The 17,574-nt window shown below is 48.8% G+C and overlaps 8 protein-coding genes across 8 annotated transcripts; 2 read left to right on the forward strand and 6 right to left on the reverse strand.

Moving 5' to 3' along the window:
* Window positions 1-18: 18 nt before the first annotated feature.
* On the reverse strand, window positions 19-558 carry N7481_005218 (cysteine-rich PDZ-binding protein; the record flags this gene model as incomplete). The annotated part of the gene is made up of 3 exons (XM_057264437.1): window positions 19-104; window positions 185-308; window positions 403-558. The coding sequence occupies 3 exons, from the start codon at window positions 556-558 to the stop codon at window positions 19-21; spliced, it is 366 nt and encodes a 121-aa protein (XP_057122157.1).
* Window positions 559-1,255: 697 nt separating this feature from the next.
* On the reverse strand, window positions 1,256-1,668 carry N7481_005219 (carbohydrate-binding module family 50 protein; the record flags this gene model as incomplete). The annotated part of the gene is made up of 2 exons (XM_057264438.1): window positions 1,256-1,391; window positions 1,442-1,668. The coding sequence occupies 2 exons, from the start codon at window positions 1,666-1,668 to the stop codon at window positions 1,256-1,258; spliced, it is 363 nt and encodes a 120-aa protein (XP_057122158.1).
* Window positions 1,669-2,151: 483 nt separating this feature from the next.
* Window positions 2,152-4,092, reverse strand: N7481_005220 (uncharacterized protein; the record flags this gene model as incomplete). The annotated part of the gene is made up of 4 exons (XM_057264439.1): window positions 2,152-2,801; window positions 2,850-3,130; window positions 3,180-3,863; window positions 3,920-4,092. 4 exons carry the CDS (start codon window positions 4,090-4,092, stop codon window positions 2,152-2,154), a joined length of 1,788 nt encoding a protein of 595 aa, XP_057122159.1.
* Window positions 4,093-4,346: 254 nt separating this feature from the next.
* Window positions 4,347-5,205, forward strand: N7481_005221 (SDR family oxidoreductase; the record flags this gene model as incomplete). Its single annotated transcript, XM_057264440.1, has 2 exons — window positions 4,347-4,956; window positions 5,012-5,205. 2 exons carry the CDS (start codon window positions 4,347-4,349, stop codon window positions 5,203-5,205), a joined length of 804 nt encoding a protein of 267 aa, XP_057122160.1.
* Window positions 5,206-5,917: 712 nt separating this feature from the next.
* N7481_005222 (uncharacterized protein) lies at window positions 5,918-7,112 on the reverse strand (the record flags this gene model as incomplete). The annotated part of the gene is made up of 3 exons (XM_057264441.1): window positions 5,918-6,301; window positions 6,373-6,811; window positions 6,871-7,112. The coding sequence occupies 3 exons, from the start codon at window positions 7,110-7,112 to the stop codon at window positions 5,918-5,920; spliced, it is 1,065 nt and encodes a 354-aa protein (XP_057122161.1).
* A 2,494-nt stretch (window positions 7,113-9,606) lies between these two features.
* Window positions 9,607-10,296, forward strand: N7481_005223 (uncharacterized protein; the record flags this gene model as incomplete). The annotated part of the gene is made up of 1 exon (XM_057264442.1): window positions 9,607-10,296. One exon carries the CDS (start codon window positions 9,607-9,609, stop codon window positions 10,294-10,296), a length of 690 nt encoding a protein of 229 aa, XP_057122162.1.
* Window positions 10,297-11,873: 1,577 nt separating this feature from the next.
* Window positions 11,874-12,341, reverse strand: N7481_005224 (ATP synthase subunit C family protein; the record flags this gene model as incomplete). The annotated part of the gene is made up of 1 exon (XM_057264443.1): window positions 11,874-12,341. One exon carries the CDS (start codon window positions 12,339-12,341, stop codon window positions 11,874-11,876), a length of 468 nt encoding a protein of 155 aa, XP_057122163.1.
* A 2,951-nt stretch (window positions 12,342-15,292) lies between these two features.
* N7481_005225 (transcription factor domain-containing protein) lies at window positions 15,293-17,293 on the reverse strand (the record flags this gene model as incomplete). Its single annotated transcript, XM_057264444.1, has 3 exons — window positions 15,293-16,041; window positions 16,091-17,013; window positions 17,067-17,293. The coding sequence occupies 3 exons, from the start codon at window positions 17,291-17,293 to the stop codon at window positions 15,293-15,295; spliced, it is 1,899 nt and encodes a 632-aa protein (XP_057122164.1).
* Window positions 17,294-17,574: the final 281 nt, after the last annotated feature.

A 17,574-nucleotide genomic window follows, 5' to 3' on the forward strand; every position in this document is an offset into this window, starting at 1 on the left:
TAGATACAAAAACAATAATCATGTAAGGTTAAACTTCTGCCCTTGCACAATCGGCTGCTCTTTCGCTGTTTTGCCTGTAAGATTCTTCCCGCACATTGGACACGCTATATCCGTCAGCAGGTGCATCTTTGATACTAGTAGGACAAGAGTGAATTGAAGGTAGGGAATAGTGGCGCCGACATACCATTCCTTTTATAAGCGCATTTCTGGCAGAACTTCTTCCCTTGCTCTGTCTTTGTCTTGCAAGATTCGCAAGATGAAGCATAGGCAGCGTATGGATTCTTCGCCTTAGCGCTGAGGAGTTTATTCTGCATTCATCAGCCAAATCCCACCAAGATCCCCAGAATAAACTCGGGAAAAATTGCATTCCAATACGCAATTTTGGAAAAGACGTTAACATACCTTCCCCACACCTGTCGCGCCTAGTGTCGACTTGCCCTTCGAGCCACTGCCCGAAGTAGTCGATGGCGAGCCATAATACATATCATTCTTGTTCTTGACACCGGGCGTGGCGAGTTCGGTGCTTTTCAGCTTCTTCTGACATTTCGAACAGACCATTTTCGTTGGGTGATGAGGGGCGGTACTTGCGGAGAATGGTTGTAATGATGGGATTGATAGTGGGTGGAGATGAGGTTATCTTCGGATGCGCCACCGCCTGACCGGCTGAAGCTGGGGGCAAGTTCAAAGTGTAGGCATGCTCAATTTTCTCGACAAAATAAATCATTCGAAAGGGACGAATTTATAAGCGACATGAAAATTGGATGCTAGAAAGACTAACTAACTATAGAATTAGAAGTCGAACTCTTACGAGTTCCAAGATTACCGAGAACTAATCTGCCAGTTTAACGACTATACAAGAAGCATTCTAGGAAACGACTTAAAATGACACTCCTAGGGTCACCCGGACAAAAGCCAATATTTCAACATGTCCACCAGAAGTTTCCAGAAGTTTTGAAGCACGATTATTCCCGTAATTGAGACACGTAACTCCATCGACATCAGACAGCCGGAACAAAGCATTGGACCTGATAATGCTACTATCAACCGTCGACTTCACTTTCAAGAAGTGGGTGTCGAGGAAGCCACACAGTAAGATGTACTTGGCGATATAGTGCAAGGATACCAATAATTTGGAGGCAAAGCGACCGTACTTGTCGGTGAAAAAGTTACAATGCTAGAGGCGCCATCCCGGGTGCCGTTCTTAGCCATCGATGGGTTCCAAAGAATGAATTCCTTGCGGCATTATTATTAGCTTCTAATATTTTCTGATGGTATCCAAGCTTGGGCAGCTTAAACTAACCTCTGGTGTAACTTCGTGGAAGTGGGCAATACCCCAGCAGTCTCGCTCAATTTCTTGGCCAGGAAACTCGTAATCTTTGTACCATGAGTACCTGTAGTGCGATAAGTAGGTATAATCGATTAAGAAACCAGTGCCACTTACTCCGCGCAGTCCTCCCTCGTGCCATCGGCGATTGGGATGATGGGTCTGTTGTTCGGATATATTTTACGAACGAAAGGAACGGATATCATGTCGATGTGTTTCCAGACGGTGGGTCCGTGATCGCGAGGATCGGTGAGAATGTCTCCAGTCTGAGCAATAGCTTCCTGGCTGGGGACGTTTCCAGCTTGGACAAGGGCAGCAAGAGCGAGAGGAATAAAGCTCCTCATCTTCAGGTATGAGTCTGCACTTTGCGAGACAGGCGCAAGTGCAAGGTAAAATTAAAAACTACCCTCCGATAGATACGACAAGAGAAAAATGAGGTTCAAAATTATTTCCACTAGCAAACGGAAATAGGTCCGACACGGTAGGGAATTTGATTTTTTCCCTTTGTTTGGCCCCAGTGGGGTATAATCACATAGTAGTAGCCCCTGCGATCGCCATCCAATCTGGACTAAGATTGAATAATGGACCAAGAAGACAAGACACACCACCATCCAGGTTCACCGGTCAGTGATAGTATCTCTACTAGAAGGATAGAGTTGCAAAATCATGTAGCCCCATAATGATACAATATAATGCTTTGTATAGGGGAAATTGGTCTAATCCTTTACAATTCTTCGCCCCCGCGGAACATACAGTAGGCTGCTCGTGTTCCATCTTTTAAAAGGATTGTTTTGCAACATCAGTGGCAAAAGAACGGATCGGCCATGCTAGCTGAACCCTGTGAAGCTGCTCAAAAGAGAATCCCACTGTATGTCATCAACTGGGAACATGTCGTCCAGATCGCCGTAGATAGACGGCCAGACTTGGGGGGTTATAGCAACCCCATCGGCATCAACTGCTTTCATGGAGGCATCAAGAGCTTGACTGGGCACATTTCCAACTATTTCCCTGACTTGATATGGATAACAACGTGCTAACAGACGCAGTTTAGAGCAAAGACTCCCCACAACATCAGTCTCTTTATCTGCAGCAGACATTCCCGGAACCCTTGTCTCCAGAACGATGGCAAGCTCCGTCACAAGATTAGAATAGTCTGCTGCTTCAACAACGGCCTGGACCTGGGTTTCCCTGTCAGTGTCATCGGAGCTGGTAATGAGTTTGAGTAGAGTCAATGCTGCTGTTGACAAGTAGCCCACTGCAGCACATATACGAGCGCAAGTGCTTATCACCATTTTACCAATCTCTGATGTCGGTATAGTTTTAATCGTGTCGATAAGCTCCTTGGTTTTCTGTACCATACCCATCAACATTGTTGTCCGGATTGTGCTGGCAGGCTCTAAAATCCACATTTCCTCCCGAAGAGATAATTCCTGTAGCCGTATTTCCGCATACATGATCTCAGTGCGTATTGCATTGACTACAATAGCCAGTCAGTCTCCATCAAACACATAGATCAAATACATACCTGTCTGTGACGGACAGCCTGCGAGATCATTCTCTACGCGTGTTCTCAAACTATCAAACTGCCGCTGTAGAGAGCTGCGCGTTACTTGGACGAGCGCCTTCCCACCGCTTGTCTGCATCGAAGCGTGAACTTCATCGATCACTGTCAAGAAGGACTGTATGTGAATAAGTGGCGGAATCCATGAATCCGACACATGCTCGGTAGATGTCAAACTTTGCATGCACTCATCGATTCGACTGTCATGCTTTATCATGACCGGCCGACCGAGTACGCCATAAAAACTGATGAATAATGAGCTGAGATCGCATCTACCAGCGTAGAGAGTCTTACCCAGCCGACAGCCAATATGTACCGAGCAGTGCCCGCTGCTCATCCAAATTTAAATCGGGCTTTTTGTGCAATCCCAAATCATACAACATAGAAACACAAATTTGAATCAAAAGCACCAACCGCGGGTGATATTTCTCTGCGGGGTATGAGTACCATGCGATGTGGACCAACAGACCGCGGAGTAACTCAAGGTTTCTCTCAGACCGTGTCATTATCCTCAACGTAACGTGTTTCATAATTTCGTCAGCAACAATTTTGCGCAGACGGTGGGGACTGCCCATGGTCGCAGACACGACACACAGGAAGAGAAAAGGCTCTCGATTTTTGAGCTGAGCGGCCGTTTCGCCATATCCAATCAAAACGAAAGGAAACTTGGGTACGAAATCAAGCCGGAACGTTGCAAGTAAGTGTTCAGCCTCAACTTCACTCAAAAGCCCTCGATCGACGATAGACGGCTGGCCCTCCATGGCAGAGCTGGTCGGCGGCTCGGAGCCGTGGGACGGTTCCGTAGCAGCATCTATCAGGTCGGCGATTTCTCTCGAGTCCAGCTTAGGATCATAGGACGAGCTTGGGTCGTTAGTGAGTGGAGTCAAAGTACTCGGCGGTGTCTGCCCATTTTGTTGGCTCAAGGCCACGAGTTGCGATGTCAGCTGGTCGACCTTGTTTTCTAGCACCTCGACACGGCTTTATCCATTATCAATACTGTAGATGGCGAGGCAATGTTTATTGGGAAGGATTACCTCGGTGTGGCCTTGCGCTTACGCTTCGTTTGTGGAAGGTCAAGGTATGTGCATGGCTTGCCCAAACGAGCGCACCGCTGGCACAAGTTTACGGCCTTCGGTGTACATTTAGCCTTGGCAGTTGTGCAAGCCACACATGCTCTCCTCTTGATTGCGAACATTGAGTCGGTCATTATATTTCAAAGCATTCCCTCAGTAGCCGGGGAGGTAACGGACCGGTCGATGCGGAGGACCCGTTTGCAAAGAAGGTTGCTGAGCAATACAGATGGACCGGGGCGAACGGATCGTCCGGTCGGGCCCACATTTGTAATCCCCCAAAGTATATAAAAAAGGAAGTAAATGTCGAACAAATATCCCAATAGCATCGACAACAGCTCAATTCACTCTTCATTGATACTTTCCTTTCGAACTTCAATAGTTAGTAAGAATGTCTTCTTATCTCATCACCGGAGCCTCTAAGGGCATCGGCTTCGAGTTTGTACGCCAACTCGCCACCGATACGACCAACACGGTCCTGGCGGTTGTGCGAAGCCTCGATTCACCCAACATATCCAAGTTCGCCTCCAGTCACTCTAATGTGCACCTTATCAAAGGCGATGTGATGGACCCAAAGTCCCTTCTCGAGGCCGCCTCAGCCGCTGCCGCCATCACAGGCGGAAAACTTGATGTGCTTATCCACAACTCTAACGCAGTCGATATGGCCACTATGTCCTACACCCCGAGTCAGATTCCCTTTGATATTCAAGCTACTCGGGATATGTTTGAACCTTCCCTTAATACTGCGATTTATGGTGGTCTCTGGACGACAAATGCCTTCCTGCCCTTGATTGAAAAGGGCGTGCAGAAGAAGATCGTGCATATATCTAGCGGCATGGCAGATTTGGATCTCATCAAAAAAAGTGGCCTTAGCTATGCTGTCGCATACTCTGTCTCAAAGGCCGGAATGAACGTCCAAGTTGCCAAATATGCAACAGAACTTGCACCCAAAAACATCAAGGTGTTGGCCTTAAGCCCTGGATGGGTTGATACGTGGGAGGGTAAGTGACCTGCCTTGTCTTGCTTCAATAATGATAGACACTAATATCGTCACAGGAGAGATGCCTGCAGAGGTAGCACAGGCAAACCAGTTTATGCTGGAGCAGTTCCGGGCTGTAGATCCTTCAATCCAGGGCCAGATTCGGCCTGAGGAAAGTGTTAGAAAGAGCCTCAAGGTTATTGAAGATCTGGATTCTGAGAGAAGTGGTTCTTTTATGAGCCATAATGGAAATACCGTGAACTGGTTTTAATTACTCTGGGTATCGAATGGGCATTCCATGATCGGCTAAGTGTTGAGTGGCGGTACCAGACCTGTATATGCAGCAACCGGCCTTTTCTGTGATACTAGTACTACTGATATCCATGGATGTCACGAAATTTAAGTTGAGCTTCTGTTAACATGGACTTCAATTGGTATCAAAGCGATGGCAAGGGATAGTATATTATTATCTACGCAATCCTCTTCGAGGCAATACCATCTCTTCTCAGTTATACCATCTGTTTTCTTACTCTTTACTTCACTACTAAAGTTACCGAACGAGGTACGTAACTTCTCAGAGCTCAGCAATAACAGTCTTTGCCTTGCGTAGAAACCAATCGAGGAGAGAGCTGCACATTAGAGCTCCGCTCCGCAAGTAAATCTTTATCCACCATTTGGTCGGTCTACTGCCTTGTTGATTTATTGGATAATAGTAGATAGTCATTTGATCAAGTACATTAATATTTTTTGTTTATTGTCATATTTAGCGTTTAACATAAAATGGGTATTTCTTGCGCGACATTCGACAAAGGACAAAAGGGCAATCGTAGTCACGAAAGCAAATAGTAGCAGCTGGAAGGCAAAGCACCAGTCATTCACGGCATAGCGGTATTAATTAAGAGACACAAACAATGCAAGATATGCATTCAGTAATCTCGAGTCTGTCAAAGCTTCAGCCATTAGGACATTCACTTTTGTAGCGGTCAAGGTTGCTGTTGATACGGCTGCGCAGGCACGGGTTGCTGGTATTGCTGCTGGTATTGAGGCTGTGGCTGACCAGGATATGGCTGGAATTGCTGCTGGTATCCGGGGTGTTGCTGATAGGGTCCATTGCCGTAGGGATACTGCACTGTAACAGCTTGTGGCTTGCCCATCGAGTCATCAATATGGCGCCACTTCTGGCAGCATAGCAAGATTCCGACAAGTGTACCGACGCCAAAGAGAAATTGCAAAATCGCCAGCGCGGCCTGCAAGTAGTCAGGGACGACATAAACAATCTCAATATAGTAGCGGATGTAAACGACGGCATTTGTCAGAGTCAACGCGAACCAGCAGATGCTTCCGCCGAGGAGGGCATAGACAGGAACCTGTGATGGTGTGAGTTTCTTTCAATTCCATATACCAGACACAGGTCAGGGGAATCCATTCTATAACTTACTCGTGAGGTGAACCTATGGGAACCAGCTTTGATCGCCGCGAAGAGTATCCAGGCAAAGATCTCCAGCGAGACCACGAAGAAAAGAATGGCTCGTGCGCCATCCACCTTGTTCAAATCCAACGAAAATTCGGTCAAATCGCCGTAAGGTCCTTGAACATATCTGACCCTTACTACCACGTACATGGCCCAAGATGTTAATGAAATGACCGCTAAAATGCCGAGAATTATCCAGTGAACGATTGCGATAGCCGCGTAGGGTTTCCCGGAGTCTGTGAGGCTGTTAAGTAGACGGTGAATCAGGTTGTAGAAGACAAAGACAACCATCACGATAGCCAAATAGGAGAAAAAAACTTGAAGCATCAGATCAATATTGTAGTATTGAGTAATGACAGCCTCGGCAAGGAAAAAGATCTGGTAAACTATTGAAGTAATTTGGGCGCTAGATTTGACTGTCAGTTGTTATTTGGTTCCCCGATGTATACAAGATCATTTTCATACCATAACCATGCGACAAGAGCCACCACCACACCTTTCATCTGGCCATTGTGGCCTCGAATCAAACACGACCAGATCAGGAACCCAATGAGTGCGAGAGCTAAAAGGATATCGAAAGCAAAGCCTGTAATGAAGAGACTCTTTGAAGAGTATATATCCAGTGAAAAACCAGTCTCCGTGGCCCAGACACTAGAAGAACCTCCCCAGGAAGAGCTAGAACTTCCTCCACCACGTCGTGGTGCCATTGTGTGTTGGTGCTAATGCGAGATCGCGGTGGGTCTCGGTTTGTTGTAGAAGTACAAAGCTTGGCTGCACTGAAACTGAACCCGTTTCGCAGTATACAGGCACTATAAGGGACTTCGATATGCCTAGGTGGTATAAATTCGCGTACAGAAAAGAGAAAAGGCTTTCTCGATCCTGTGTTTGAGTCCTCGCTCCTTTTAAACGGAACGCAGGGCTTAATCGAGCGGCTCTTGGACCTTGAATACGAGGCTGAGCCGAGACCCTTGGGCTGCTATTGGACAGGAAGATTTAGGACAGAGAAAAGGCGCTAACAATACGAACACAGTGCCTTGGCTTTTGACTTTTCAGCGTGCAATTCATGATTCTCGATTGCCCGATTTCTTTGGTCATGTTCTTGGCGTGTTGTGATGCGTTACGGTGATCGTGTTGATCCCTTAAGCCGGCCCCTTTTCCAGCATTTGGCCCCCAGATTTGCCAGATTTCCCATTTTTTGGTTTACTTTTAGGCCACCGACTTTCGACGAGTTTAGAGTCTGAGGTCTAGTGTCTTCACGTGTGTGATAGAGTGATTGAAACGGCAGACGCATTAGGGGGGGAGGGGGGGGGGATCCAACACGAGTTAATCCATTTAAGCTGGTAGAGTCGTCCCCTGGAGATGTTGTGGCTTGACGCCAACTCATCATGGACGGGATAAAGGTTCTACGAGGCAGGTCAGCAGTTAAATAGAAATGAAGCAGAACAGGACTGGTGGATGGACTCGACAAAGATCTGGCCTAGAGCTGGCTGACTGACTCCGAGTCCTGTCGAGGGAAGATCAAGGGTTTTATGGCCGGTCATCAGCTCCTCTCACCCTGATCTGACCACCCTCGGCAGTTCCCACTAGCTTGTTCTTTTTGTGTCAAACACGTCACCCACAGCTTATCCAGTTCACTCCAGCTCCAGCTCCAGCTCAGTGATGCTTCTTTCTGCCACCTCCACCGTTTCTCCACCTCGGCCTCCCCGAGAACACCTCAGCAAGTCTCGTGCTTGCAGCAGATTACCTTCTTCAGCCGAGTGCAGCCCTCTGGTGGAGAGCAGGGTTGTGGCTGAGTCGCACCACCGCCACGCAGCTTGAAACCCCATCGCTTCTTCATAACCTGCTGTCAGGGAATATCCTGGAGCACAATCTCAGCTGTGCCTGCACGGGCGGCTTTAGAGCCACGCGCCATGCATCGACCCGACCGATCGTCCTGGAACAGATCCAAAAGGCCCTTCGCCGTCGTGGCGACAATTCACAACCGTCGCACGGGCGTCCAGCACGAGGATAATCCACCGAGTTGAAGCCATATTCAGCTGCGCTTGCGCGTGGATCTCGATGCCCTGTTCTCTATGGATCGCTGAGCTTTTTTGACCCCGTACTCCGTACTCCTCTCTCGGTTCCTTCTTTGTCCTCCTCCACTTACTCCCAAGCGTAGCTTTTGACGCAGTTCGGGGCCCGCATGGTCCCCCGGCCTGTCACAACGTGATTGATTCCCTGGGATGCATGGGGACCCGCCACTTGCGAACTGGTCCGCCGAAGCGAATCAAGGAAGCGCTGGAGGCGAGACCTCAGGGTTTCGACCCGACTTTCTTTGCGATTGTAGATTCCGGCAACGTGGTTCTTCCCAGGTGACTGGTACGTCTTTTCGGGTTTATGGAATCATCTAGCGGGCATGAACGGTTCGCCACAAGTCACGATCCCCTGAAAGATAGTTCCAGGGGGGGAGGGGAACGTCCTAAAATCCATTTGATCATATAAATAGAGTACTAGTCACGATGCAATGAATGATCCCCTTTTCTTCCTTTTTCCTAGAGTTCATTTTACACCATCTGCATATAACGCGCAAGTCGGTGTTTCATTCGGGCATTTTCAGGTTCCTTCATTGTTTTTTTTTTCCTTTCTTTCTTGGCTCGTCTGAATTTCTTTTGGTGTCGTGTTCCCTCGATACTTCGAAAGACCGCATTCGGCACTCCGCGCCATCCGCTCTCTCCTCCACTGCACCACAACCCCAAAAAATTCTTCATGATTGTTATCTTTCTGATTTTAATATCTTCTGTCTAATTGCAAACTCACTCTGCAATACTCGGGCAGCTGCTTAAACTTTCCCGTCTAATGCGCTGACGCCTCCCACCCCCTTGTGGTTCGACCGGCGTGCCCGACGATCTGATGATCTGCAGGGAATCGGAGCTCAATTTCGGAGTACGATACATACCTCACCCAGATTGGATCTCATTCTTCAACATAGCACCTCGTGGCTGATCCACCACTCTTTTGGATCAAACCTGAACCCTGTCTTTCCCATTCCATTCCATCTCATCCCCAAGAGATCAGAAAAAGAAATAGGAGAGAAATTAAGAAAAACCAGCCTGTGTCTCAGGAGGGCACGGTAACAAGCTAGAACTAGCACCAAGATGCCACCAAATGGCTCCTCGTTCACGGCGCTAAACCTACCTCCGACATTCGACCTCCCCCCAATGCATGGAATACTTCAGTCTAACGGCCGGCCCAAACACCGATTTATGGCGGAAACCGCCCAACGGCGATACTTCGACCGCGCCCATCGTCTTCACCTCACTCCGCCACCCATTCGTCATCGCCGAAGTAACCGTGAGCGCTGACTGGGAAATGGAATGGGATCAGGGCGGCCTGGTTATTTTCGCCGGCGCAGCTCCGCAGTCCGACACAGCCGCTCTATCCCGCCGAACAGGTGGGCCCAACCCGCCCTGTAAATGGGTGAAAGCAGGCATGGAATTCTCGTCCGGCAACGTGAATGCCTCCAGCGTGAGTGCAACGGCCGATGGCGCAGACTGGTGTTTATCTCCGCTCGTTCAGACAGTGCCCGGTCCCGCGGTCCAGTCTATACGCATTAAGCTCGAGCGCATCGGCCACGCCTTGTGGATTTGGTACCAGGTTCCATCGGCGTCACCGTATGCCCTCACGCCCGGAGCGGTGGGAAGTACGTGGAAGAAGTTGCGCGAAGTTACCTGGTTTTTCTACGGGGTGGAGGATAAGTTCGTGCATGTGGGTGTTTATGCGAGTCGGCCAACGAGTCTCGGTCGTGGACAGACCATGTGGGATGCTATGCATGGGGTTCCATTGGAAGGGGCATCGGCGACTGGTTCGTCCGATGGGTTGGTGGTGGAATTTGAAGATCTGGAAATCATCTAGGCGTGTTTTTTTTCACGGACTCTCTCTATTCTTCTTCCTTTGGTCTGCAATTCTCTGGGTTTGCTTTTTCTTCTTTTCTTCGTGGTCGGGGTTCTTACCAGCGTTTAGCAAGCGAGCTTATGGCATGATCGGAGTCGATTTTGATCTTTCATGTTGATATTTTTGTTATCTCACTTAATGTTAATTCTGCAATCGAGCAATTATGGACATCCATGGATCTTGCATAGTAGTGGTACGTTTTTTAAGATAATGTTTACTCTGTCATCTACATGAATAACTAGTTATTTAATATCTTCGCTTATGTTTATTTGGACAAGAATCCCTGCTCCAATTTGTGTCTGTTTGTGTTTGAACGAGTGTCGTGGCGTCCTCTTTCGCCAAATGGCGGAGGTATATATCGGGGATACAGACCACCATAATCAGGTAGTCAAGATTGAACGCGACTTGTTCAAGTTTCAAGTTTCAGCACTAATACACCAGAAACCACGACAAGAATCACTCAAAGATACAAGATGAAATTGATTAAGCCGCATAATCCTTAAATTCAAGTCTAACAGTATATAGAACGGAACCTTTCGCTACTACACGTGAATGGCGTTCAAGCTCTTCGCTAGTGCGCCAAGCAACTTGAACAGAAACGACAGGGTTACACCAAAGTTGAATCTCACCTCGGCAGAACCAGAAAATTTCTATTATTATGAAGCCTTACAAGCACTAGTAGATCCCTCTATGTATACCAATATTCAAACCAAACCACGTAGGTAAGATTAGTCTCGTGGATGTCAGCTGAGTCATTGCCGACGGGTAGCCGGAGCGCGCTACCCGAAAGCCGGAGCTAGTGAGTTTTCTCTGAGCTGGGGTTCGAGGTCGCACCAGAAGCTACACAAGATTGCTGGGCTGGATTTGACAAGCTCGATCGGGATAACAGGTTTGCATGAGCTTATAGCTGAAGCATTGTCCGTCAATGCATGGGCGTGGTGGAGTGGTCGTTGGGAGAAGATTACACGTAGCTTGTAGCTTCCGTCCATCCGGCCCCATGTCAAGGAGTGGTCGGGTTGCGATGGAATCTCCAGGTTCATCAGAACAGCTCAGCTGGAAAGCTGTCATGTTTAGCTCAAGCCGTAAGCTCAAGCCGATAGCTTTTGAAATTTGCATACGTAGGCTGATACGGACCGTTGGATGCTCCTCTTCCCCGTGGGGTTGAAAATGCAGAGACCAGCGGAGGAAGAAAAAGCAGGATCTAGGGAAAACAGATACGACACTCAACACACAGAGTTTTTGGCTCTTTCGAAGTTGGGATGGGTGAGGCCATATAGACTCTATATGTACAAAAAGAAATAGGTGTTGTAGATGACGCTGAAAAGTAGTACATGGTAATACATCACGACCAAATACCCTCCCCGGCGGAAACAAAGGAAAAGAGTAAGAAAAAAAAGGGGGTTCGAACAAACAGGAGAGAAACTGTCTATAATTTTCTTTCTTTTCTTCGTTCCTTCAAAGGCCGATTGCTCGAGGACCCCGGGATAGATGCGTAGATACTATAGCACCGAGGCCTTGACGAATATATGGTGACACGTTTAGACGTACTTGCACATCATGGCAACCATCAGGTCGAACAGACCCATGGCCTCGACGAAAGCGAAACCCAGAATGGCGTAGGAGAAGAGCTGACCACGGAGGGCAGGGTTGCGGGAGACGGACATCAGCAGAGCGGCGAAGACGAGACCGATACCGATACCGGCACCACCGAGACCGATGGCAGCGGAACCCATACCCAGGTTCTTGGAGACCTCAACCATGGCGGTGGCGACCTCAGAGGAGTACTGGCGGCGGGCAGCGGACTGGAAGGCGTTGCGGGCGTTGGCCTGGAGGAGAGTGGGAGAGGCGCGCTTGGGGGCGGCGAAGGTAGCGACGGGGGCCTTCTGGGAGGTGAAGGTGCGCTTGGTGGCAGCGTTCAGCTGGAAGCGGGCGGCAGGGCGAGCGACCTTGGTGGTCTGGGCCATGGTGGCAGCCAGACGGCTGGTGAAGACACGGGTAGCGGCCATTGTGATGGTTTTTGGGAGGGTTGGTGTGGTGGGTTGGGAAAGAGAGGAGTGGTATAGAGAGGAACTTTTCAGGGAGGAAAAAGCTGGGAAAAGGACGGAAGAAGGCCTGCCTGGGACATAAATACTCCGCGGCACAATTTTCGCCCGTCCGCTTCCTAGTCAAGGCTAGTGCGCGCGTGAAATCCCAAAGCCCTACTCTGTGCGGACGCCGGAGTATTTCAGTTGCAAATCATCGGTACAGGGAATGCTGGGGGTGTGTATTGCGTTGTTTTTCAATTTCATACAGTATTGTATGAACCACCATGAGATTGCCAAAGATTACGGGTTCGTCCGGTTGAGTGGATCTATAGCTGTATCAATATCCAATTGCTCCGTAGTGGAGTTGAGAGTGTCCCAGGGATGGATCATCCTGTACCATAGAACAGAGGAGTCAATTCTGAATATGTACGCCCCTATCCATACTCCATACTCGTACACACAGCTTCGAAACATTGTTTCTCATCTATCAATTTTCGGAGTAGGGAGGTAAAGGGATAAGCTGGTCAAAAGGGAAGAAAAAGAAGCAGAAAAAAAAAAGCCACCCCTGCAGTGGATCATCAGCATGTTCCAACTGAGTGGGTCAGATCCACCGATCCATCGAGTAACAGCCAATCAGTGGCCGTTCCGGCCACTGAATGCAGCGCAGGTTTCCAGATTGCTTCCCGGCGTCGTCCAAACCGGGCCGACTCGGATTCCAGGTCCACCAACTAAAGATTCACTGGGCAACCGCTGCTGATGGCGTCCCCTTTCCTCGGAAACAGCCTCACCGAGTGGCCTAATTGTAATTTAATGGATCCAATGGTCCGCTATTTCCCGTAATTTTGCTTCTTTTTGATCTTTTTTCTTTTTCTTTTTCTTTTTATTCTTTCTTACCAGCTTTCCTAGCAAACACCTGCAGCTTGTCCGTGGCTGCAGGGGGGAAATCGGGTACCTTTAAATAATGCCGGCAAACCGGAGAGTTCCGACGTAGATGAATTGGCCGGTAAAAAAAAAATAAGAAAAAAATAAAAAATAAGCCGGTTTAAAAAATTACACCCAGAAAAACTTTTTCGAGAAAAAGGGTGAAAAAAGAAAAGAAATCCTACGGATCCATTCTCGCTTCCCTCGGCCTCCACCCACTGGATTCCCGACCCGCCAGAACCCGACTATCAAGTCCACAATTAGGACCCCCCTTCCGGCTCATCCCAACAAGCAATCCGGCTCGACACCAAGTGGCCCGCTGAAAAGCTCTCCCCCAGAATCTTTACATAGGCTGATTTGAACGGGCTCGGACGCCCTTATATAGTGGCCCCGACGCGCTCCCGTTTACAAAGGGGACCTCGCGGCTCTGCTCCGTGGGAAAAAAAAAGCGCCGGCTGCAGCTCGGCTGATCGCAGGAGCTTGGCGGACCCACACAAGCTCGATTCAGGGTTGCGACGTTGGCGAACGGACTTGCTATGCAGATATTTCCTTAATTATTTCAATTGACCAGGGTCAATTGAATTGTCAATTGAATTGCCATAAGACTGTGACATCTCTTGTTCGTGCTAGATCTCCTGGGAATTGGACAGTATAAGGCAAACCAACAATACGAGGTCGTGAGAATACACAAGTCGGTGGCGCCCGGAATAGGAGGCTCGGGTGTTTTAGGGTACGTCTTAAATTACCGATGATACGCATAAAATACGATAGATTACGCAGGTCCTCGACTCATCGCGGCATCATCGACCCGCCGTGAGGTCATGCGTGTCGGATCCTTGGCAAGGCCAGCTGTCCCAGGGGTTCTTGGTATGGTAATGGGCTGAAGAAGCTGCACCCTTGCTTCTCATGGACAAACAGCAAGAAATAAAAACAATGCAGCAATCACAGTTGTCGATTGTCAGATGGACATGCATCCGCTTTTCTCCAACCCAGAGTCTGCCTCATATCATCCCACGTCGGAGTCAGGGGCAAAAGGTGTGTTGGCCATAACACTCCACCTGATGGGGCGTACGAGTATAGGTGGACCTGAAATGCCCCATCACCTCCACCACACCGTACACGATGGGAATTTGTATCGACCTCGTTTTCTTTCTTACAGCACTCTTGAATTTCAAGGGACACGTTGCGGCAGAAACACCCTCTATACCACGAGGAAACAAGGAGACGCCGGCCCAGCTGGGTAAATTTCGAGACCTCGGAGCTGGCGGCTGTTCCTTTGGAAACCGATACCCATCATTCGTAGCTATGCTTGTTAACCGGGGCGGCCAGTGGAGCTGTGAGGTTGGGCTTGTACCTTGAAGAATTGGCAATCTCAAACTTTTCCAGACTGGCTCCCACCCAGAGCGATATCAAGCAAAGATAGATGTGCGGAATTCCTGTTGCATACTGGACGAGTTGGTATGCCCAGGATTTCCCAAGGGCAGGTTCCGTACTCGTACATGCCGAGAAGTGAATCACGATTCAGCCCCATATCCATCGGGCTCTTGCCTGATCCCAAAGCCACAACGGGGGTTGTCTCTCCATTCCACCTCTAATCCGATTAGCACGGCTTGCAGTAGTGGCCGAGAGCTCAGCTTTCCCCAGATCTTGTCGCCTCGATGATCCACTCTCTCTTCCTAGTCTCAATGGGCATAGCGTGCTCCCCGCGAAGCTTTGCTAATGTTAATATTATTTTGGGCCACTGTTGTGCGAATAAATATTGGCCAATCCGGTGTGTTAGAGGGCCCATGATTCTTTTCCCGGGGAATGTGGCTAAATTGTAAATAACGTGGCCACGTTGTAGCCTGACTTGTGGTTCTGGGGCGTAGTTGGTTTGTTTTCCACAGTTTGTGGTAATTCTTGCGTTCCCTCTGCTCTCCATGGCGAATTTTCTGCTGCGCTCCAGAGCCTAGCAGTTCATTCTAGTCAGCAATCGTGCTGTAATTCAAAGCGATCAAGAAAAAAAAACAGACCTATGGTGGCAACTGCCAAATAAAATCCAAGTCCAAGTCAACACCATCCAACCGAACACCAAGCTCACCCTCGCATGGAGCGAAAGGTGCCATTGATGGATCAAATGGCAGGGACAGCCAGTCATTCATGTCGAAGCTAGAAAGACTTTCCAGATCAAGACCGGCCACAAGATCCCCTTCACCTGCGGACGGTACCGCAGGTGCAAGGAAACCATCATGAAGAGTCCTTGAGTGGATGATCGGTGGATTCGACGACACAAGACTCCTTCTTAGTCTTGCTGCTTGTGTCTGGAGAAGAGCTGCATATTGTGATTGCAAATGCGCGTCGTCTTGATTGTTATTGTCCTGTAAGGCCGCAATCGCCCTGTCGAGTATCTGCAAAGCCTCTTGAAGTTTTGAATTACGCACGCCAAGCGCAAGAGCCTTCATCAGGAAGATGGAGGAACTAATCGTACGGAAGAGAATTCTCATCGGCGAATAATGCAATGCACCAGTGGCGCCGAGAAGGGCAACTTTCTCTAGTGTCTGGCAGCTACCATCGATTACCTCTTCGATGAAACCGTACTCTCGCCCCGTCATGTCAAGTCGTCTGGTCCTTTCTATGAAGGAGTGGTCAATGGTGGTTTCACCGTGTGGATTATCGCGTGTTAGAACTCGTTGTACCACGAGTTGCATTCCGATAGAGTTCACAAGAACACGTAGGTATTGATACTCGATGGAAAGGATATCCGTAAATGTTGTCCCGGGGGCTAAGATGTTTAGTCACACTATTGTTCAGATCTGGAGTGTGCCACTTACTTGCAGTGCTGAGGTTTTCTTGTCGCCAATTTGCTATCAAGATCTGCTTCTCCTCCACCATAGACATGAACTGATCGGCTGTGTCAAGGACCATTGGTGCATTCATCAGGGGATATAATGCTCCCATCATTGAACTTGACATCTTGGTAATTCCGATCCACGAATTCATGAAAGAAATCCACTCTCTGCCCTCTTTCTGTTGCAACAACAACCTTGAGACAGGGACGGAAATATTGGTATCGTAAGGCATCGGAGAAGTACACCCAATTCTCGAAGACAGAACATTGATGTATACAAACAGTAGGCTTGGAAGTCGTTGTCGCCGTAGCTCAAGATGATCAAGGTACATCTCAGCGTCGATCTCGACAAGGTCATCAGGCTTGAGAACTTTGGTGCTGGGATCAAAAGCGCCAAGCTCGTGAGCAAGGGCCAATGCCGAGCTCAGAACCATCCACGACATGCGCTCAAATCGCTTCGTCGGCTCAACTACGTCTTCTCTCCATCGAGCAGAGACTGGAACTTCTTCATCTGTCAATGGCGGGTCCCGCGCATCCAGATGGGTCATGATGAAGTCTGAATCCCAGCCATCCGTCTCTGGAGGAAATTGCAATGATCGCGGATGCCACTCTGACATGAGAAGAAGTGCCTCGATGCTTCCGATATTACGGGTTCGAGCCTTCGACTTCTTTTCTTGGCCCAGAGTGAGCCGGAGCAGAAGGTGTTGGCAGTGCTGCCATAGTCGGTGATGTATGAAGAATGCCCGAGAAGACCCACCGACGCCCCGAAGAGTATGATATCGCGAGGATATCATGAGAATTGTACAGCAGAGCATGGGCTCTTGGGTCACAAGGTAAAAGTGATTCTTATGGGAGGCGAAGAAGTCTGTGAGGATAGGCGAGAGAGGGTTCATATTTGCGAAGAAACTATTACATTCGTTAGTACAGGGGCACTGTTTTCATGCCGGGAGAATACTGACAGGTCAACCAGAGTCATCGCCTCGTGAGCGGAAAACCATCCCATTTTCACAAATCGGCAGGCATTCCACATCTGCAGCGCGTCGGTCCTGGTGAGGCGTTGGGGAACCAGAGTGGGGATAGGGGCAGTGGTGATTTGCTCGGTATTTTGTTGTGATTCTTCGCGAAGAGCAGCTTCAAAAAGAATATCCATCGCATCTTTGTTGTTAGATACAACCTTTTGCAACATAGATGTCGGAAGATGACCATCCTTGGTTCCGGATTGGTCGTGCGGAGTCGATTGTGATCTGCTTGCTTTAGAAAAAGATACAAGTCGAGAGGGACGTTGCATATAGCAAACATTTTTAACTGAGCATTCTTTTCACGCTGTGAATCTCTTTCTTTCATGCCTGGTTCGTCCTTCGAGCCTCGGGACCACGGTTTCTTTGAGGTGAAGGCGCAGTCGATCCGCTTCTTGGTGCACCGAAGGCATTTTTCGCTCTCACCCGGTTCGCATTTCACCTTACGCCT

This window comes from Penicillium waksmanii, assembly GCF_028829765.1.
Source record: "Penicillium waksmanii strain IBT 27052 chromosome Unknown utg000005l:1.0-5232799.0:1.0-5237142.0, whole genome shotgun sequence".
Classification (NCBI taxonomy): Eukaryota; Fungi; Ascomycota; class Eurotiomycetes; order Eurotiales; family Aspergillaceae; genus Penicillium; species Penicillium waksmanii.